The sequence below is a fragment of the Mauremys mutica genome, chromosome 3 (genome assembly GCF_020497125.1).
Source record: "Mauremys mutica isolate MM-2020 ecotype Southern chromosome 3, ASM2049712v1, whole genome shotgun sequence".
Lineage (NCBI taxonomy): Eukaryota > Metazoa > Chordata > Testudines > Geoemydidae > Mauremys > Mauremys mutica.
In genome coordinates, this window is record NC_059074.1 from 127,594,134 (window position 1) to 127,617,225 (window position 23,092).

General features: G+C 39.9%; 1 protein-coding gene across 1 annotated transcript in view; it reads left to right on the forward strand.

Moving 5' to 3' along the window:
• SMOC2 (SPARC related modular calcium binding 2) overlaps positions 1 to 23,092 on the forward strand; it is a 169,464-nt gene that overhangs the window by 128,511 nt on the left and 17,861 nt on the right. Inside the window, exon 9 of the mRNA XM_045009508.1 lies at positions 6,415 to 6,497. Coding sequence (XP_044865443.1) covers positions 6,415 to 6,497 — 83 coding nt within the window. The remainder of the gene's footprint in view (positions 1 to 6,414; positions 6,498 to 23,092) is intronic.

Here is a 23,092-nt window from a genome sequence, read left to right on the forward strand (position 1 = left end):
TCTGATGGGCCACTGGACAATTCAATAAACTTTCATCAGATACTGTGAAGATAAATTAAGCACTGAAGAGGAAAAAATGTCTCACTGTTTCATCCTGTCCTACAATGAAGAGTCAGAATAGTTGTATGTTGTTCTCATGGCTAGCAGAGTTTCAGGACGTTGTAAAGTTTGTGATGCTTTTAAAATGAATAGTTTGATGAAAATCAGATAAATGCATTTCAGTTAGACATTTTAAGATATAATTGGGTGTATATGGTCACTGGAAGCATGTGTAACAGGGGTATTTCTAATAAGTTGAGCTACCATATGTAGTATTAAATCTAAAATTTTAGGGAGGCAGAATGAGTGTGTGCAAGTATGGACAGGGGAGGTAGAAGAGTGTTTTTTTCCAAATCCTTATATAAAAAGGCACACTTGTTTGTTTAGAATTTAAGCTTTCCCCTGAAGTGCTGTAAATTCAGATGCTGCAGATTTGAAGTAATGCGTGAGAATCTGAAAGTATAATTCCCCAGAAAGAGCCCTCATATAGTTTCTCTGAGCTGAGTGAAATGTAAAAATTAAACATAGAGCACACAGTAAAAGATGAAAAGCATACTAGATTTTAAAAATTAATTGTAATCTATGATCTTATTAGTAATAGAATCAGAATATCAGGTTGAAAGAGACCTCAGGGGGGTCATCTAGTCCAATTCCCTGCTCAAAGCAGGACCAACACCAACTAAATCATCCCAGCTAGGGCTTTGTCAAGCCAGGCCTTAAAAACCTCTAAGGAAGGAGATTCCACTGGCTCCCTAGGTAACCCATTCAAGTGCTTCACCACCCTCCTAGTGAAATAGTGTTTCCAAATATCCAACCTAGACTTCCCCCACTGCAACTTGAGACCATTACTCCTTGTTCTGTCATCTGCCACCACTGAGAACAGCCTAGCTCCATCCTCTTTGGAACCCCCTTTCAGGTAGTTGAAGGCTGCTATCAAATTCCCCCTCACTCTTCTCTTCTGCAGACTAATGATTTTTTTTAAACTATGACCTTTAACCTTACCATGTCAAAGTGAGATGGATGAGATATAAACTAACAAAAAATGGGATTTATGAGTTAAGGTGAAGCAACTTTAATATTAACCTTGTTATGCCTTGTCATTGCAACCTATGGCCTTGATCCTGCAAACACATGCACATGCTAGCACTTACTCACATAAGTAATCCCATTGAAGTTTATGGGACTAGTCACACATATAACTGTTTGCAAGATTTAAGCCTATAACTATTGAGAACTTCTAACACGATGAAAGGATTTTACCAATTGTAGGTGATTTTTAAACAACTAGACTATAGTTGAAAGAATCTAAAAAAGCATTTGTGAGTTCAGTCAGAAAAGCACCAAAAGGTTCTTTGATCACAAAATGGTGCTGAAAATCTACTGAGAACATGCAGTGTTAGAAATCATTAAAATGTCAACACGTGCCAGTTATCACACAGGTATTAAAGGTGCCTCCCATATTGACCATGTGGAACCATTGAGGTGATCTTAGACGCATGCAACTGCTATAAATGCTGATTTTTATTTAAAGAGCCTTTGTACTTCCTCCTCCATGTCCCAGCTGAAACAAAAAAGTGGCGTGGAACATAGAAATGGAAAGAAACATGTACAGAACAGCTCTATAGAAAATAGGGATGAAACCAATAGAATTCTGTAGAAATGTAATGAGGTTCTACTGAAATTAATTGAAAACTCTATCAAATTTGATTATATATTTTCTAGAGGTTTTGTGAACTATCCTACAGAATTGTATAGCCGGAGAATAGTTCTCTATTAAATTCAATAGGATAATACAAACAAAAAAGTAGAAAAGTGATAGTCATCTGTTCAATTCTAGGGGCTTCTCATAAGAGGGGGGAGGAAGCAGAAAAAAGTTATCAAATTTTTATGAGTCTTAATAAAGATTCAGTTTGGGTTCAGTTAAAGGCCTGTCTTACTGTACCACAACATATGGATCACAAGCTAAATATGAGTCAACAATGTAATGCTGTTGCAAAAATAAGCAAACATCTTTCTGAGATGTATTTGCAGGAATATTGTAAGCAAGACATGAGAAGTAATTCTTCCGCTCGACTCCGTGCTGATTAGGCCTCAACTGGAGTATTGTGTCCAATTCTGGGCGCCACATTTTAGGAAAGATGTGGACAAATTGGAGAAAGTCCAGAGAACAGCAACAAAAATGATTAAAGGTCTAGAAAACATGACCTAGGAAGAAAGATTGAAAAAAATGGTTTGTTTAGTCTGGAGAAGAGAAGGCAGAGAGGGGAAGTGTTTTCAAGACCATAAAAGGTTGTTACAAGGAGGAGGGAGAAAAATTGTTCTTAACTCTAAGGATAGGTGAAGCAGCAATGGGCTTAAATTGCAGCAAGGGCAGTTTAGTTTGGACATTAGGAAAAACTTCCTAAGGCCTGGTCTACACTACGGGGGGGGGGGTATCGAACTAAGGTACGCGACTTCAGCTACGTGAATAGCGTTGCTGAAGTCGAACTACCTTAGTTCGAATTTCCTACCTGTCCAGACGCCGCGGGATCGAAGTCCGCGGCTCCCCCGTCAACTCCGCCACCGCCGTTCGCGGTGGTGGAGTTCCAGAGTCGACGGAAGCACGTTCGGAGTTCGAACTATCGCGTCTAGATTAGACGCGATAGTTCGAACTCCGAGAAGTCGAACTCTCCGCGTCGACCCGGCGGGTAAGTATGGACCTACCCTAACTGTCAGAGTAGTTAAGCACTGGAATAAATTGCCTAGGGAGGTGGTGGAATCTACATCACTGGGGATTTTTAAGAGCAGGTTAGACAAGCTCCCTGTCAGGGATGGTCTAGATAATACTTAGTCCTGCCTTGAGTGCAGGGGACTGGACTAGATAACCTCTCGAAGTCCCTTCCAGTTCTGTGATTCTATGATATTTCATTATATGACTGGTTAATAGTTCAGTCGAAATCTTGGGCATCGGAATAATCTATTTTGGGGAGGAATATGTCTGAGAAGCAAACCATGAAGTGGCATGAAATGAAATAATTAGACTTGGTTGGGCTGTTATAGCTTCTAGCATCTTTCGTCTCTATTTTGGCCACTTTTGCAAACTAATACAAATAGGGCACCAAGCAGCTGTAGCTGTATCACCATGCAGGTGGTGGGAGTTTCCCATGTGCTGTGTAACACCATGCAGAGCCGAAATACCCTGTCTTATGTACTGTATGTTGGTGAGAAACAGGCTTTTTAAACTGTGGGAGCAGCTTTGGTCCACGGTGCTTACATCATGACTGGTTGCCAGGTGTCATTCCTCCTAATCAGTCAATGGTAAAAGCAGCCGTCTTTCTTGCCACAGCTCACATTTCTTGGATTGTCATTTGTGAAGGGGGACTAAATCTCACAGTAACTGCTAGTGAATCAGGTCTGACACTGATATGTAATCCACAGCCAGCAGCGTGATCAAAGCCCCATTTTCTTACATTGTCTGTGAGCTTTCACTTGGGATTCCAATGGCACACCAAGAGTTAAAGACAGGTAAAAGGGAAGCAGAAAGAGATCCTCTTTTAAATAGAATTTATACAAGTTTCTTATCTGCATTTTGTGTTTAATGAAGGGACAATAGATTGATAAAATCATGGGATCGGAACCAAAAGGCAGAAGACCTGATTCTTCTCTGCTTTGTACCCAGTGCAAAGTGGGTGTACAATTCTACTTTTCTGATCTGGTAGTGTTTTACCCCCACTTTCCACAGGTATAAATGATTACACAAGGTGCAAGGCAATGGAAAATCAGGGGGTGTGTGTGTGTGTGTGTGTGTGTGTGTGTGTGTGTGTGTGTGTGTGTGTGTGTGTGTGTGAGAGAGAGAGAGAGAGAGAGAGAGAGAGAGAGAGAGAGAGAGAGAGAGAGAGAGGAAATTGTAACCCCGAACCTGCAGAATGCTAAGATAGTTCAATACACTCTGAGGCAACAAATTAAACAGCTTTATTGTAAATGCCATAGTGTAACCAGTCCCTCTTTTGGTTTTAAAAAAATGGCAACAGTGCTTTCCACATTCAGTTCTTGTGGCAATTCCAGTAGCACTGGAAGACCCAAACGTGTAGTTACAGAGCCCCAGTACACACAGTTTTCCTATTGAGTATGATGGAAATTCTTTTCCTGTTTGATATTTCACCAGTTAGTTGTGCCCCTATCCATTTATTGGGAACTTCTTAAATCAGGGCACCGAGACTCCATAGGGAGGCTCATAAAATACGGACAGTTTACCATTCTGTGTTGTATGAATATTGTTGCAAGCACTCACTAAACTGGCCTCAGTGCAAAACACAGGGTGGATTTATTAGTATTGTCACTTATTTTTCAAGTCAGTATACAATGCTAACAACTCAGAATAGTAGCAAAATGTGCAAGGCAGGAATGAATCATGCTTTGTATCTTCTTTAGTTATTCCAGAGTTTTGGTTTAAGACACACAAGAGGCTGCCCCAGGATGGTATTCTGAATTTTGGAAGGATGTGAGCAGTGTGAGAGTGAGGACTGATAAAATTTGGTGGGATCAATCCCCAGGTGTGTCAAGTTTACACACAGTACAGCTTGGGATGGAGGATTGGAAGGTGGCTCTGTGCCACTGCCACCTTTCTGGTCCCCTGTTACTAGACTGGACAGAGGCTGAGCTACAGAGCTGCTCTAAGTTATATCACCTGCAACTAGAGGCGGTGGTGGCCAAGGATCTGACTTTTTGCTTTGCCCTGAACCTTCTTATTGTTGGCATGCCCTCCAAGCTGGTGGTGGCAGAGGCATAGATCCAGCTATACTTAAGTACAATGTAGCTATCACATTCACGACGCAAATATTGTTGGCATTTGAAATATCAGCATAGAATTGTAGGACTGGAAGAGACCTCGAGAGGTCTTCTAGTCCAGTCCCCTGCACTCATGGAAGGACTAACTATTATCTAGACCATCCCTGACAGGTGTTTGTCTAACCTGCTCTTAAAAATCTCCAATGATGGGAGATTTCACAACATCCATAGGCAATTTGTTCCAGTGCTTAATCACCCTGACAGGAAGTTTTTCCTAATGTTCAACCTAAACTGCCCTTGCTGCAATTTAAGCCCATTGCTTCTTGTCCTGTCCTCAGAGGTTAAGGAGAACTATTTTTCTCCCTCCTCCTTGTAACAACCTTTTATGTACTTGAAACTGTTATGTCCCCTCTCAGTCTTCTCTTTTCCAGACTAAACAAACCCAATTTTTTTCAACCTTCCCTCACAGCTCATGTTTTCTAGACCTTGAATCATTTTTGTTACTCTTCTCTGAACTTTCTCCAATTTGTTCACATCTTTCCTGAAATGTGGCACCCAGCACTCCAGTTGAAGCCTAATCAGCGCTGAGTACAGCGGAAAAATTACTTCTTGTCTCTTGCTTACAACATTCCTGCTAAAACATACTCCTACAGTGCAGGCTGTGTCACCTGTAACTGTGCTAATAGACTGGTAGTAGCAGCAGGAAGCATCAAGACTCACAACATGTTGCATCTGAAGATGGGGATGTGGTTGTAAATGCAGAATAGATATACTTCATTGTATAGCATCTATTACAAGACCATGAGGAAGACAGCACAGTTGGTGGCATTTGATACGTCTACTTGTAGAGGCGATACAAATAGCACAGGGTTTCTTGTTACCATCCGTGACTCACAGGCTTGCATTAATTAAATGTCTAAGAAAGAGACAAGACATATCATGTATCAAGCAATAACTGAAGAACAGCTAAGTCCATTCCACTCTCCAGTTCAAACCATCCCAACACATCTCCTCGTCCTCCAGACTTTTCTGTCACTGCTAGTGATTAGAGGTCAGCCTTTCTTACATAAGCTAATGTTTGTTCTAGTCACAATACAGTAATACACAATTTTAGTACTGTAATATCTACCAAGCACAGTACCAGGTTGTTGGGGGGGGAGGGTGAGGCTAAAATTGTTTTTCAGGAACATCACAACCTGAATAACATGCCAGCTGCCAAATGTGTTATATGGTTTACAGCTTTCTACACCAGTGTTCTGGTAGGTGGGAGAAACCTACTTTTCTTTTTTTATTAGGTTTCCTAATGTTTCTTCGCTGCCTTGTTTCCTCAGTTTCCCGATCAGTATAATGGGCTCACTCATACTTTTGTGGTGTTGTGAGGATGAATGAATTAATATTTGCAATGAGGTCTTTGGAATATCAACACTATGTATCATTTCACTTCTGTCTATATCCTTGTGTACGACTGTAATGAAAATAAAATTACACAGTTTTGGCTCTGAACAAATGAGGTATAATTTCAGTGTAACCATATAGAGTTCGAAAGAAGAATAAATCTAATTTAAGTTGATTTAAGTTTGTTTTTTCTTCTCTTTGCTTTCCCTGTAGATATGAACAACCTAAGTGCGATAACAGTGCCAGAGCTCATCCAACCAAAACAAAGGATTTGTACAAAGGACGCCAGCTTCAAGGTCAGTGTAATAGATGAGTTTTGCAGCACACATTTCAATGGTGTTTAACCACTGCAATAACTAGGGGGGAGTTCCTTACCAATGGCCTAAATAAATAAATGCCAGGGTGTTGCTACATTGGTCAGTCATTGACTGAAGCCTGAGAGTGGAGTTTTGAATTGAGGTAGGGTGACCAGATGTCCCGATTTTTTAGTCCTTTTCTTATATAGGCTTCTATTACCCCTCACCCCCTGTCCCGATTTTTCACACTTGCTGTCTGGTCACCCTAAATTGAGGGGGCTGTAAATAAGGGTGTAAACATGTTATAAGATGTAGTAAGATTTGCTTTCTCAGGTCCTGATTCTGCAGACAGTGACATCAATACACATTTTTCCACCAATTCAGGATCAGGCCTTTGTTGTATTTGTGAAACATTAGGTCTAGACAACTGGGTTTTGTGATATCAGCTGCTGTAAAAAGGAAATTGTGGATCATTCAAAAATAGGAAATCAGAAACAAGCAAATAATCTGGGGGATTTATTTGTGCGTGTGCTGTGGGAAACTTCTCTGTTCACCACCCACAGAAATGTCTAAATGCTTACTGTGTCAAGAATAAACTTCAACATTGAATGGCATCTTCATTAAAGTGTGCATTAGCACTGCCTATCTAGAAAGTAAATGTAATTGCAAAGTATAATTTGAAAAGAAATAGAAGCAACAAACGCAAATTATGTCTGGGTAGACTATAAGTAATTATATGTTATGCTCTTTATGGAAGAAAGTATATAATGTGTGTTCTTTTAAAACATTCATGGTATCTCTCTATACAAAAACCTGATTTTTACTGAAATTTGAGACTGGAGAATGAATTTCATGACTCCTTGCAAAACGCCCTGTCTCTGTTTCTGTTACGAAAATGGGCTTGCAATGTTCAGGTTTTAGATGGGCACATCTAAGTGCCACATAAGATAAACATTGAAATCCAGCACAAGGGCCTCAAATAGGGCTTAAATAGGACTTAAGTAGTTAATAGGCCTTGGGCTGACCTACTTCACAGTGGTGAATTTCACCTATAGGGCCAAATTCATCCTGGGTGTAATTCCACTAACGTCAATAGTTACTCCAGGAATTGTTTTGACCCATAACTTACTATCCTGCCCCTATTGAAGCCTGCAGGAGACTGGCCATTGCCTTCAGTGGGGCCAAGGCACCAATTACTCCAGTATTTAGTGACTCCCAAGAAATTCAATTTGAAGTAACAACACTCGCACCCTTCTCTGCTTGTAGGTATAAAACTTGAATAGTTAGTTGATTGTGGGTCTTTTGCATATTGTGTCTGTGTGTAAAGAATATATTTCTGGATAGCTAAGCTGAAGAAATAGATTTTATATTTAGTGCTGAGTATGGTGGCCTCTGGTCATTCTGATCGCTGGCAAAAATCTTTGAAGAAACTTTTGCCAGGGGGGATAATGCCAGCTTTCACACTTCTCTTCTTTACCCAGACCGGCAGTGTTTTTATACAGTGCAATAATGAAGATTTGACCAAAGACAGGAACTTTCTGCCAGTGAGACTATTTAAGAGAGCTTTCCATGCTGTAAACTTCCACCCGGTAATTTTGGTTTAGTAGGCAATGAGCTTTTGATTCTTTCCTTCCACCCTACTGCATTTTGCATTCTATCAGCTTTAATCCCACAAGCCACTGCTGCAATGTGAACTCATAATTACTATGAATTCTATGTGACACAGATTTGGTTGCTTATATTTATGTTGCTTACCCTTAAATAACCTTTGACTTTCAAGAGCTTTGTACTATTTTAATCTAAAGACAAGTAGTCCTGGTGAAGTCAGTGCAGCTACTCACAATGCAAGATTTTAACAGCTGATTAGCAAGATTTTAACAGCTGCATTACTATTCATTATTTCTCTACTTCCGTTAGAAACAATTGGCCACCTCCTCAGCTGGAATAAATCAGGATAGCTCTGTTGATGTCAGTGGAGGTATGCTGATTTACACCATTCCAAAGCCTCAGACTGGCTAGGCATGCTACAGAATAAGGCTGATGGTATCTGGAACCAGGGCTTTAAACTCATGCTTTCCTAAAAGAATGCCAGTTCTTATATTTCAGCATATTCTCCACCCACTATTAAGAAGTATATGTAGTGTACCTTGACCAAGCATAGAATTTGCTTAGGCTCAAAGTTCATGTAAACAAGGAAGTGATGTTGTCATTGGGATTACCACATAGGGCTAGGTTGGTCAACTGATGAGCAGATACTCTTGCTGTCCCTAATCCATTTCTGCAATCAGTTGCAGTAGGCAATAGCGCTCCCCAACCCCCAACACGGAGAGACTCTCATGATACCTACTGCCCCAGCGATGGCTGCTCACTTTTGCCAGCCCTCCCAGATTTTCCTTCTTATGTAGCTGTCTATTCATAATGCTGGCCCTGTCTCTGTACCTACCACCCTGGAAGAAAAGTACTTAGATGAGACACAAACTTGGATCTAGCAGCGCATTGAGCTAGTGAAAGATCACTGTAGGTAGCTGGTCTTTAAGGGCCTAGGTCTGCTATCCTTTCACTTACTGAGAATTTACACAGAAGTGTACTCCCACTGAACACAATGGAATTAGTCTTGGAGAAGTGCTACTCAGTTAGAGTAACAACAGTAGAACTGGGCCCTTTGTGAGTATCAAAGAAACTCTGTAATCCTGCGTACAGTTTTATAAAATGTATTACCATTTCATCCAAGAATGTTCTGCCTTTACATAACTTGTATTGATGTCGGAGGGGCATAGGACTGGAAGGAACCTCCTGGCTCACTGAGTCCAGTCCCCTGCAGTCACAGGCAACCCCATTGTATAATTCCATTCATAAACGTATCAAACTCTATTTTAAAACTAGTTAAATTGTTTGCCCCCACTATTCCTACTGAAAGTCTGTTTCAGAATCTCACTCCTGTGATGGATAGAAGCCTTCTTCTGATCTCTAGCCTAAATTTATTCATGGCCAGTTTATATGTATTTGTTCCTATGACAACATTGTCCTTTAGCTTAAATAGCTCTTCTCCCTCCCTGATGTTTGCCATTACATGCCCCAAAGCCTTTTGATACATAGGTTCCAAATGTGACAAGTTAACATTTCAGAGTCTGATAATGAAAGAAAAAAAACAAAGAATGATAACCCACATAGATGTGTTAACTTTCTAATTCATTCAGGATGTTTTCCTTGGGTGATCTTATGAACTAGTGCAGCAGCAGTTTTGTAACTTTCTATTCCCGGAAAACCCATTTCCAGAGTGTTCTTCACAATATCATAGGAGTTGCAGGGGTGACCACATTTATCACTTATTGGAGCTGGGAGAATGGTTTGAGCAGTAATGCAAAGCTACCCCCAAGAAGTTGTTTGGCAGATTCCAGTATCAAATATTCTGGCTTTCAAAGTTGGAAAGTGTATGACATTACAGCTGAGTGTTGCTATGGGGAATGAGCAGTCAATATGCTCATTGCCAAAATCTGGGTGGCAGAAGCCTTTTGGTTTTAATGAACTTTGTTCAGAACTCAAACTGTACAAAGTGCTGTAGTTTTGCTTATCTGCCAGTCTCAACATGAGGTCAAGTTTTATCTCATACATGTATCTACACACTCCACATCTTCATATGGACTTATGTAGGACATAAGATGTGCATAGTCCTTGTACTAGTCCTCTATATAGGAGTGAATGTCACCCTATGTGAACACATGCTAATTTGAAATACAATACTCGATGGTGTGGAAGATATTTCTGAACACAGGTGACTGAAAATTTTCCATCAACACTTTTTTTTTCTTTTTTTGGTCACAAAATTGGGTCTGACTAATATTTCTCCCCAACCACAAAAACTATCTGCTTTCTGTGGAAATTTTTTTGACTTCATCATTGGCACCTGAAAACTAACAAGCAAGCTGGTACACCATGAGAGAGACTGTCTGGGCCATAATTACATTTCTTAGCTAAAAGTAACATTATCTTGTGAAGGAAAAATAGTGAGGCACACGGGCATGAACTAGGAAATATAATTAACCTGGATTTTCAGATTTAACTCTTAATTTCTATGGTTTTGTGGCTTTAAATAAGACCATTAATATTGTTTACATTTAATTTTGGTTTGTTTAAATTTCCATTTTCTTTAACACTGTTTTTAAAGTTCCTATAGCCATGATACTTCTCCTCATAGCAAGGGCTAATTTGGGGGGAAATTTTAGTTAGGGTAATTCTCAAACTGTAATACAATCTACTGGTTTGGGTTCATATGGAGATGTAGTAAATCCATGTGCTAAAAAAATCCTGAAGGTGCCTTTTTGATTTGTGCTTTAATATTTTAATCTAATTCTTCATTTCCAAATATTTCCTTAGGGCCAGATGATGATCTCAGTTACACCAGTAGAAATCAAGACTAGCTCACTAACTTCATTTCAATTATTCTGGATTATTATTGGTTTAAATGAAATCAGTATTTCACCTGTTATAGTTTTACCTTTCCTAGCTGTACCTTGGCTCTCCTAAAAGAGCAGCTCCAGATGCTTCCTGCTAGAATATTGGCTCCTGATTAGGTATCAGATTAGTTTGAAGAAAGGATCCTATGACACTTCTCAGAAAAGATCAACATTTGTCTCTCGATATAAGTGGATTAACTGGCACCTGAAAGGTTTAGTGTTTAATATGTGGAGTTCATGCAAAGTCACAGCATAAGAGGGATCTGAGCTAGTAAAATTTCCCTTCGATTTTTAAAAGTTCTCCCTTAGATTAAATTCTGAATTCACAGTTTGGAAGTGAAATATGGACAAGGGAACAGTATGTTCTGATGAGGGCCGAAAAACAGTAATTCATATTAATTGAAAAGACAACTCTTGGCATACAATTTTTCACTGGCTTTACTGTTCTAATGTGGTGCTTCAAGTCCTAGCCCTGAACAGCTTATACTGTGCAGAACAAAACTCATGATTCAAGTTTTGTAGGAATGCGGCATAGCTAAGTACAGCTTTTTTTGGTTGTTGGCAATTCATTTTCATCCCATAGTTTCACAGGGATAAGTTAATCTTCACTTCCTCTCCACGTAGAATGGTGCCAGTATTGAATGGCAATCAGTCTTCAGACACATTCTTAAGTGTTTTAATGCTTAGTACTTTGCTTCTTTTTAAAGGCATCAATTAAGTGAATATCTCTAAACAGAGAGTATATTCCTATGAGCTTCTGATTGTCAAGGCAATTGCTCAACTGGCACACTTCTTTCTCCACACTGAATTGTGAATGTACGAGGATTATATTTTTATGATGTAACCAATGTTTTTAGTGACTGAGCTAATATTTTAAATATCCATTTCTGTTACTAAGTCTTAAGCTCTGAGGGGCCCAATCTAGAAGTTCCCTGGCAAAACAGCCAGTGAAGTTGATAAGTGTTTTGCCTGAGCTCTATACTTATCTTCCTGAGACCTATACCTATCTTCTTAGCAAGAGAAGGACCGATAACTTGCATAACTGGTAAATGCTGTCTGTGTTTGAGACCCGTCTATTTATTTAAAAGTTGAATCCACAGCTATAGCATGTAGTGATACAAAGTGACAGCTCTATCCTTTGCACACATTGAAACTGGGTACAAATCACAGGAACAGCGAGTTTGGAATAGAATGCTGAAGACAATAGGGCAAGATAGGTATGAAATATGTGGTTTGGTTGCAGAGGCAAATGAGGGCTGTGGAAATTCTGAATGCAGTAGAATAATTGTTTCACTGCACAGGGTGGGGAGGACATGGAGAGTCTGCACAGAGTATCCATACTTCCTGGGGAGTAGTCTGAGCATTGCTCAGCAAGGCTCCGTACACCATAGCACAGTGTGGGACTGAAGCAGCCATAAGCCCTACATTCTCTGAGTCTGCAATAGTAGCTCCAGAGCAGCTGAATCAGGGGAGAGGATTCTGTCCTCATCAGCCTATGCCTGTTTAGCTGGGATTTGTGCTGGGAAGAGGATCTGGCTCTAATCTCATTAAGCTGATCATTATTTTCTTGATCTTACCATGGGCAGATCAAAGAGGAGTACTTGAAGAAGAGAGAGAACAGAAAATACAACAACAAAACAAAATAGAACAAAGTGTTACTATTTTTTGATATAAAAAATAGTAACACTTTAGATGTTTAGGCTTTAGGTTATACAGGAAGCCAAAGCCTGTAGTTATTTTTCAAGGCTCTGTAACTCTCATTCATCTTCAGAATTCATCTTCAGTATTCTTGCTTCCTGGCTGTCCTGTCCTGATCCCCTTAACCAGTGCTGGCCTGGCCATATCACCACAATTAACATTCATTGATTATTTTTTAAAAAATCACCAAAACTCTAACTCAGAGCTGTTTAATGCTTCCAGTTTAGTGACAGTTTGCTGAATAATACAAAGTGAAATTTACAGTAAAAGCAATTCAGCTAGCAGTAAAGCACCATTGGAAGACAGAGCTGTGCCAATGGTAGCAAAAGAGAAAAGCTGGCTAATTAAAATGTGATATTACTGGCTTGGCCACAGCATTTCCTTTACTGCTCAATTAATAACTTTTTAAAAATGTTATGTAAATTTTAAAAGGGCTAAATTGGGAGCAATAAATTCGGACTGCATTTGCTTTCCAGCATATTTTTAAAAACTGTATTTGTATAGAGTGAGGGAAAAATTTATAAATTCTGCCCTCCCACCTTCCCATAAGAGCTTTTCATACTGGACCTCCTGTTGAATACTGCAGTTGAATACTTTCCCAAGTGTGTGCTGCTCTATTCCATAGTTAATGTGTCTATCCTGGAGGACAACTAATATAGTTTGACCTTACAAACAGATGAGTGCTAAGATGGGAAGCCTTCAGTCATTTATTTGTCCTTAGAATGGAAGAGTCTCCCTTTAAAATCTGGTACACAGCAAGTCTACAGGTGTGATCCCTTGCATCAGCCTCTCTCCCACCCTCTGATAAATGAGTTTCTGGTTGTATTTTTGGTATAGTAACCAAATTATGGTTAAGTAAAAGTGTGTTATTCCTGGAAAATAAAGGGCCAAATGGACATCACTGAAACTCCATTGAAGTAAATGGAGCTATGCTGATTTACAGCCATTAAGGATGTGGACCTAAGGAGCAATCCAGGCCCCACTGAAGTCAATGGGAATTTTGCCATTGAGTTACATGAGGCCAGGATTTCACCTCTAACATTTTGGGTCGGGGAGAGGACTCAGTAGTTCTGGACTTCCATGATAAAGGTCTTGCAATGAACATAGATAGCATATTACTATTTTTCCTTGGTGAGAAGCCTGGGCTAAACCAAATGAAGCCTCTTTTGCAATAAAACCAAAGCATAACTTCAAACAAACAAACAAACAACAACAAAAACCCACTAACAACACACCCTCCAAAACAACAAAGCATAATTCTGGGAAATTTCTGGGTGTATGTAATACATTAAATCCAGAAACTAGAAAACAGTACAGGAACAGATTTCTTGTTGCTAGCCTGTACACATCTAAAATGATATCCTCCTGGAAAACAGGATGGGGATGTCCATTTTTAGAGCTGTTTGAAAAAGGTGTCACGTTTTTCCTGATTTGAGGGGGGAGGGGATATTTGAAATTTTGAAACTTTCCAACCTCCTCTGTTAATTTCTGCTTCATATTCGGAAGCTGCTTACTTACATACACAAGAATCACATTGTAAGAATCAGTTTGAGTAATCTGATTTAATTGTTAGATCTGAATGAACACTACCATCAACATCCAAATCACACAATGGTATAGAAGCATTATAATGCCATCTCAAGTCAGTCAACAACAACAGGCTGTAACCAGCAACCCCCACAAGCTGCACCATATTGTACATTACCGGCTTAGCAGCACTCAAAAGGGTCTGAAAGTACCCATGAAACAAATGAAAAAACAAATGACATTCAAGAAAAAGAGAAGGAAAGAAACATCCACCCATTGAAAAGGGGTGAAAAGGAACTTTCAGTCTATGTAACTGAATGATCACTAGAGGTGGAGATCATCAAAACTAACTTCACTATACATCACAAGAAATAAGAGAGAGCCTGATGGTGCTCCTACTGAAAACAGTGAACCTCAGTGGGAGCTGGATTGAAGCCAATGTCTCTTCTTGCAGAAGTCCAGTGATGAAGAGTAAACAGCTAGGCCACCAATGAGGTTTTTTTTAGTGGAGAAATACCTCCAGTAAACCTAAAGAAGCCATTAAGGTTTACTGGAAAATACACTAGTATAGCTGTGACTCTTTTTAAAAAAAGCATATTGTCTACACAAGGGCTATGGGGGAGAAGAAAACAAAAAGAATAATGTCCCCAAGTACCATTTAGTCTAATGAAGTCTTGGGTTTCACTGCCCCCAAACCAGCACTTCTTGGAACCCACTTGGCACTGTTTACTGATGACAAGTATTGAGTCTGTAGAAATATTGTTGACTTTTTAAAAGATTCCTAAAAGTGTTCAGCTGCCTAAAAGCATGTAGCACTTGAATCTCTCTGGAGACAAAGAAACTTCAAAATTCAGGACACTAACCCGCCCCTCACTTGTCCTGCACATTAAATTAGTCATCATTTGCCTATAATACAGGAAAAGGGGAAATGAAATTGTGCATACTATTTCTATAGGGAAATCTAAAAATTATTAAGGGATCCAAGGGGGAGGCCAGAAAGATGTGTGTTTGATTTAGGGGGGGGGGAAAGGTCTCAGAGGAGGTTATGGGGAAAATCAAGATGGCTGCTTTCTTTTGAAAGAAGTCTGTATTAGAGAGTTAAAGGACCACAGAGCCCTTAGAAACAGCTGCTTGGAAATATGATTCTAGATACTGGTGTCTTGTCTGTGCTGGGCATAAAATCCTAGTGCAGAACCCATACTGGGTTCATACTGGAACCCAAAAGAGATTAAAATATTTCCACACCCCCCAATGAACAAACTTTGACACTCTTTCCCCTCAGCTATTAAGCTTTGAGAAATGCAGGAAAAACAGTTGCAATTTCTGGTACAGTGAAGACATGAGAGAGGTATCTCCTAACAACCAGGGGCAACTAGGGTGCAATTCATGGGTGAGGGGAGGGGAACAGTGAAAGCTAAAAAGATGATGCAGCCTAGATTGAATGTTTGCTGCCAAATAGAGGATGGCAGGAAAAGCTGATGTGGCTTGAGGGGAAAATACAAACATTTCAATCAACCAGTGTGGTAATCATTATGAAAAAATGACCCCTGAAGCCTTGCTAGAATTTCTTGGCAGTCACACAATAAGATGTTGTTCCTTTTAAGAGGCTTCTCCTTTATACCTCTGATAGGTTATTATAATGGGAGCTGCGATCGGCCGAACCTGCAGACGCTACAGGTAAACAAACTGGCCCGGTCCACTAGGGACTTTCCCTGACAGGCTGCGTGCCAAAGGTTGCCGATCCCTGATCTAACCTAACTATAAGGGTAGTTAAGCTCTGGAATAGGCTTCCAAAGGAGATTAAACCTCCAGTGATGGGGATTGCACAAAGAACAGGCTGGACAAACATCTGTCAGGAATGGTCTAGGTTCACCTGATCCTAGAGGGCTGGACCTGATGACCTCTCGAGGCCCCTTCCAGCACTACTTTTCTATGATTCTAATGATTTAATCAAGATCTCTTCTTCCACCTTCTCTATTTGCACAAGTTCAGTTTTCTTTGTGTTTACCTTTAAACCATGATCTTCAAACACGGATGCCTACTCAGATACCATATTTACCTATTCCTCTTTGCTGTCAACCAAAAGGGCCAGATCATCTGCATACGTTAGTTTTCTCTGTATTGCAGCTGTCCTACTTATTAACTCCATACCAAGACTGGAGAGAAGTGGACTCAGCACACTGCTTTATCTCAAACCCACCATCACCTCAGAATTCTTAGAAATTCCGTTTATTGTTACCACCTTAGCTAGGCCCTAAATCCAAATGGATTATAAAATATATGTAGACGTGTGTGTATTGATTTGAGCATTGGCCTGCTAAACCCAGGGTTGTGAGTTTAATCCTTGAGGGGGCCATTTAGGGATCTGGGGCAAAAATCTGTGTGGGGATTGGTCCTGCTTTGAGCAGTGGGTTGGACTAGATGACTAGACTAGACTTCTGAGGTCCCTTCCAACTCTGATATTCTATATACACACTCACTCTCTCTCTCAACAGTGGCTTTGTAATCAGCTCACTAGATATGGGTTTACTGGAATGGTTGGTAGCTACTTGCTTTTTATTTTATATAAGCTACCCCATTTGTATAATCTTCTTATTCATTTCCACAGTTATAGAAATGTAAAAAGTATGGGCTAAATTCTGCTTCTGTTTACATTGCTCTGAATTGAGAATAATTCCATTGTAGTCAGTGAAATTGCTCAGGATTTACACTGGTGTAAATGAAAGCAGAAATTGGCCCAGCATATGCAGCCCTCCCGACAAAGAGTCAATCATAAACAGTGGAGGACTGTTATATTCGTTGTATCTGCATCAATTTTTAACAGTGAAATACTCACAGAATGCCAGGAATAAATGGGATCATTTTGTGAACCTCCAATGGCACCGTTTGTCCAGAATTAGAAGGGTACAAAGCAAACAATGCCTCAGAAAAAGGCTGCTAATTTTTTATTTTATTTATTTGCAGTGGTGGTGCAGGAGTTTGGAATATCTACACTGAATTTTCCAAGATTTAAATATAGTGGGCCAGACTCACTCTGTGGGTTCTGCCAGCTTGTTTGAGCAGAAATCAGCTTGCTGGCCCCTAACAGTAGAAAGTCTGCCTGCAGTGGGATTATAGAGGTACAAGCCATCCACAGCTCCTGCTACAGCAGGGGGCTTAGAGCCAGCCAGCACTTGCTCCAAATATGGCTAAGGCCAGCCTGGGAGTGAGCAAGGCCAGGTTGTCTGAGAGATGTACTGATCTCTGTATCTTCCTGGGAACCTCAACCAAAGGGGCTCCCATGGAGCTCCAGATGGGAATTTAAGATGCTTCCCCACCAGGGAAGGCATAGGAATATCATCTATGGGCACAGCTTTCCTGTAGGCACCATTGGGTGCACACTGATGTTTCCTTCTGCATTTGTTTCTGCAGGGATGAATCTGTCCCATTAGTGTTTATCCACCACAAAGTACAGCATGATTGGTAGAAACCAATTAACAAAGGCTGGCATATTTAAGTGTGAAGGTGAATTTAACTTTCCAGTCATCACTGTGGCTTTTCAACATTTTTTTTGGTTAAAAGTCAGGAACCTCTCTTCCTAAAAATATGAGTTGATGCTTCTAATAATAATCTGTGCATTTGGAAGGAAGAATGTGAGCGTACAACATGGGGCCGACTAAACTCTTGGCACTCGGCTAATTAGGAATTTCTCATAACTATAACCCTCCCTCTTTAGTCATTTAATGGGATAAAAGTTTTCATAACTGCTTGAACAAAGCCTATTTCAGTATCATTAGAGTGCCCTCTGGAATCCTAGGGACTGAGATTATCGGAACTACATAAACAGCACCTAAGGAGAGTTCATGCCCTAGCTGGCATTGACATGGCCGTATTGATTTTAACCAGAGTCACAGATAAAAATAATTAGCACTAAATATACAACCCTGATGTCAAATTGTCAGCTTGATCCAGCTCCCATGGAAATCAAGATACATTCCTCGGTTTTACTGCCAAAATCAGTTTTTGTTCCCTTAATTCCTTTTTTCTCTTCCTAATTTTTTCAGGAAAAAAGAAACATGTTTTCTCACTCTGAACAGTGGGGTTGACCTACTTACTATTTGTTGTGGACAATAAATTGTAGTGACAATTGTTGAAATATATATTTCTGTGTCTCAGCAATCCTCCTCTTTCGGTGACATGTCCTTTGTTGTAATTTTTTGTCCCTAGTTGTCTTCTCACTTTGTTCTTGCTGCTGCTGCTTCTTTTTTTAAAGAATTAGGGCAAACAGAACCATCAAACTCACATACGTGGCCAGTTCATTACCTTCTACCATTCTGCATATCTAATTTACATGAATGTTTTAGAAAGGATCTATAAATGTTTTATGGGCAGGGCTGTGCAGATTAAGCTCACTGGATATGGAAGATTTTGTTCAGGAAAGACGTTGTCCTTGTGAAATGTTTAACCCAGTAGGGACTACATAAATTATTTGTCTGAAGTATCCATAAGAATTAATCTTTTGAAATATACATCTTGACTCCTATATTAACACTAAACACAGTTCTATGGGAATGAAACTGCTGGATCAAATCCTGTATTGCACAGACATACAGCTAACTTGGCAGCTGAATCTATAAAAAAGATTAATGGACGATACAGTGGCAGTGAATGTAAGGTCCAGAAGCCATGTTTTTACTTATAGCTCTCTTTATGGCTTGTTTAAGAAAAAATGCACTACTGTGGTGCTGGCATTTCCAGTGTTTATAAAAACAGGGCTTGCTGTTCATCTCAAGTTGTATTTACTTTTGAAGTTCATTAATTTTCCTGACAGAGGCAGGTGGCTTGGTGAAACCAGGGTCATTTGGGAAGCGCGAGTGTTCTGGGAGAATAAAAACTGGCTGCTTATTCTACAGTGAAACCTTGTTTTTTCAAATTCCTCAGCTGCTTGTGCTTTGAGCTTAGAAACCTCACTAAGCATCTGGGTGAATGCTTTATTGTAGCTAGCTATCATTCATCTCTAGCTGTGGGGTGTCGTGCAGGCAGACTTCACTTAATAGTCACTTCATGTGGAAGGTTGGAGGGGGAAGAGGCAATGTGAACAGATGCACAGTGGTCTGATTCTCTAAGGTCAGCCCATGCAAAATCTCCCCAGGAAAGCAGAGAATAAAACCACAGCATAGTGGAGAAAAGAAATATGTATTTCTTATCATAATAATGTTATCTGAATGGGTCTATTACATCTGGACTCCCGATTCCAAATAAAAACATTTCAAATCGGGACTGAACTTCATGAAAAATTTGACCGTTGGGGCCTGACTCTATAAAGCTTTAGAAATTCTTTGATGCAAAAGGACTGAATACATACAAAGCTAATTCACTGTACATTAGGTAAGGTACAGTAACTGCCTTCCCCCATATGAATGTATTTGAATATAGACCTGAAACCACACCAAAAAAAATATATGGGGACTTGTACTGAGAACTGTAGCAGCCCGTAGGGGAAATCAAGATGGTACAAATGTGAAGAGACATGTTCCCCTCATCTCCTCCAGTAGTTGTGCCAATGAATATATCTATTCTTAAATATCCCCTGTAATTAGCAGGCACACGCTAAACTGAAACAAGTCAGGCTTAAACATGTTTAAAGGTTTAGGGGCTTTTGCTGATTCTATGTTGCTTCTGGCACCTTCAGTTTTTGACCAAGGAGTAGATTAGCTTTTGACATTCCACAGCCTTGTGTGTAAACATTCACTGTAATTCAAACCTGGCTTGTATTGGTTCAGCATGCACTTGTAATTTAGGGCTTATGTACCTGCTGAATGGAACCAAAAATATCTGTTATAATTTCATACCCTGAGTTATTTCAGTTTAAATCTGTGTGGATACTCTTATTTTGGTATAAAATGCCTTTATATTCATTAGTTAAGTTGGTAAAGGGTCAATGTTAACTAAATGAAAAGCATTTTATACTGAAATGAGTGTGCCACTCTTTCATGATTTCTCTGTCCTTCATCCCCACACAGTATGCTCAACTCAGTTTTCTCCTTTCTTTCTTTCTTTCTTTCTTTCTTTCTTTCTTTCTTTCTTTCCCTCAGTCCTGTTGAATGTTGCACTTGCCCAGCAGCACTGTGTTTGAAGGTGCCACCAGTTTTAAAACTGCTACTCTTGCTGAAGATGTTGGGAAGGCGCTATTGTGCACACATGCAGGAATAAATGCAACAATCAGTATTGCTGAAGGACATTCCCACTGAGAAGATGCAAGGAGGCGCAGTTAACCTAACATACAGATTAGTGGTCTAATGGAGAAAGCATCCTAGTAATCCATAATGGATTGCCATCATGTAATTGGATCATTCTACTGTAATACCATCTGAGACATTTAATAAATTGCACACCATAAATTACTTCACATCAAGTCAGCGGCACTGCAGCCCGGCAGACATACACTTTAGAACCATAATTTCATTCATCTCCATCTGTAATTTACCTTATTGTGCTTCTGTCATTGCACGATCTTAGCTGCCAAATAGTATGTATCCATTTATTTAATTCTTATTGCACAGTAGCGAGGCTAAGGACAGTGTCAGATTTAACTCAGAATTTCCCTGCTTTTTGTGGGTAAAAGTCAGATACCCGATGTGATGCAAACATCAGTTTATTGTTCAATAAAGTACACTATATTGTATTTGGTTCCAGGGATCCATTCCACACAGATGCCGATTTTCAAAGGCTAATTTGAAAGCCCAACACAATTACCCAGACCTCTGTCAGTGCCCTGCAGTAGTTATTTGGATGCTGATTAGTTAGTTGATCTTCATTTTCTTTCAAATGAATGCTGTGTACTGATGTAGTCCCTGATCCCACAACATGCCAAGGCACCCTCAACTCTCTTTGACCTCAGAGGGAGCTGAGGTAGTCTCAATACTGCATAAGATCCCATCCTGTAAAACCACTGCACTGAGCAACTGTAGGACTTTTCTTTGTTCCTTTGTTTTAGTCATTTCACAGTTTTTCTTTAACTAAAGATTAGCCACTGAGACCTGAAACCACAAGCTGTCGAATTTAGTGTCAGGTGTCCATGGAGGTAACACAAATGCCAGCTCCAAGCTAAGGCTATATCAACACTTCAGATTTCCAAGGATTGGCCCATTCCATGGTAAAGTAACATTTTAGTGGTTCCTGCTAGCTCTTGCTTTAGCTCAGTTTCTGTCAGCATTTCCATTTTGTAAATCCTTGTTTTAATCAGTGCTGCAAAAACTCACTCTGGAGTAAAATTCAATGTATAACTCATTGGCCTGGGAGCGGTGTGTCTCTCCCCTCCTCCCCTGTCCCTGCACCGTCGTGCTAGGATTGAAATTGGTGGGAATGACGTTTCAGATGTCTTTTGGTCTTAGAAATGGTTTCAATTTTAAAACATGAATTTGAGGAATTGATTAATAACTTTGGCTATTTTAAACATTTTAACATAAATTAAACAGAAAGTTGGCCAGGGTATTGGAGTTTATCAAGTGGATGATATCTATCCTTCCCTTCTCCCACCCCCAGGGCACCATGTGGCTACCGTATACTTCTTGTCTCACATCTGTCTCCCCGACTCCTGCCCCAACTCACCCTACTCCTGTCCAATAGTGTGTTTGGAATCCACATGGCACAAAGTGTGAAGACTTTCTTTGTTGGTTTCAAAAAACCTGCTTCCACTTTAGCAGCAGAATTGCACCCATTTTGCTGCATCTGTGGAACTCCCCCCATTTGTGGTGTGGGGCAGGGTTTGCCCCATATCCAGTTTCCATTCACAAAAACAGGCAGTTCCTATATGGGTCTGAAAACATCCATAAAACACCCCCCGCCCCAGGCTGCTGAGGTATTGCAAGGTTCTTTAACTAGCGGCTGATTTTACATGCCACACTGTACTGTGCTGCAACACATGGGGATCATAGTCTAGTAGGAGGGCTCAGCTGTCACCCAGGACATGTTTCTAGACAGCACATCTTGAAGCAAAGCTACCATCTTTGCAAATATTTCTGGGCTGAATCAATTTGAGAACTTTACTCTGAACTTCCTCCATTCTGTTGGTTTAAAGGCAGATGATTACCAGTATCTGAATACAGTCTTTTGTGGCTTGTGTTAGCAAAGGGTGGATGCAGTTGGGATTCTCATGTCTGCAGTGGAAAAAGTCTCGCTTAGTCAGAGCTATCCAGGGAGGTAAAAGTACAATAGCACTTTGCATCAAAGGCCACATTTTTCCTGCAGGTTTCCAAGAAGTAGTCTGCTTAAGCTAATTAATTAATGTGGAAAACATCCCCACTAAGCATTTCCTTACACTTCCATTTTTCCATTTCCCTACAGAACTGTGCACCTTGCTACTCATGTCATTTCCGGAATTACAACAACATACTGTTTTGTAATTGCTTTTCTTTCTTGCTGGGCATTTAAATTGTTGTAATTTATTATTTATTATTATTGTTGTGGTTATTTTGTACTCATCTCCTAAAAGGAAATAGCCACTTGACAAAAATACCTAAGCAACTTAAAAGCAGTAAATTGTTTTTAATTGAAATGTAGTTACTGTATTGCAACACCCAAAATAACATTGACATTCCTAACAATTGACATCCTAAGTGACAACACAGAGGATCAGTTGGCTGTGGTGCTTTTATTAAACTGAATTTGACAAGCTATTTAAGAAAGTGTGGTTATGATCAGAAATGGCACTTGCATACTTCAGTGACAGGTGATTTTGAAATACAGTATATCCGACAAATGTAATCCTATAAAAATGGCATCTAGTTATTTTTCTTTCCTGGGCCTTATGATTGTTCTGTATCACATTTGCTCTGTTTACTGACCTACTCACCATGCTGTAGCTTCAGAAAAATAAACTGCAGTCCCAGTCCTACAATTGGATCCATGTGGGTACATTGCAGTTTATATTCCATT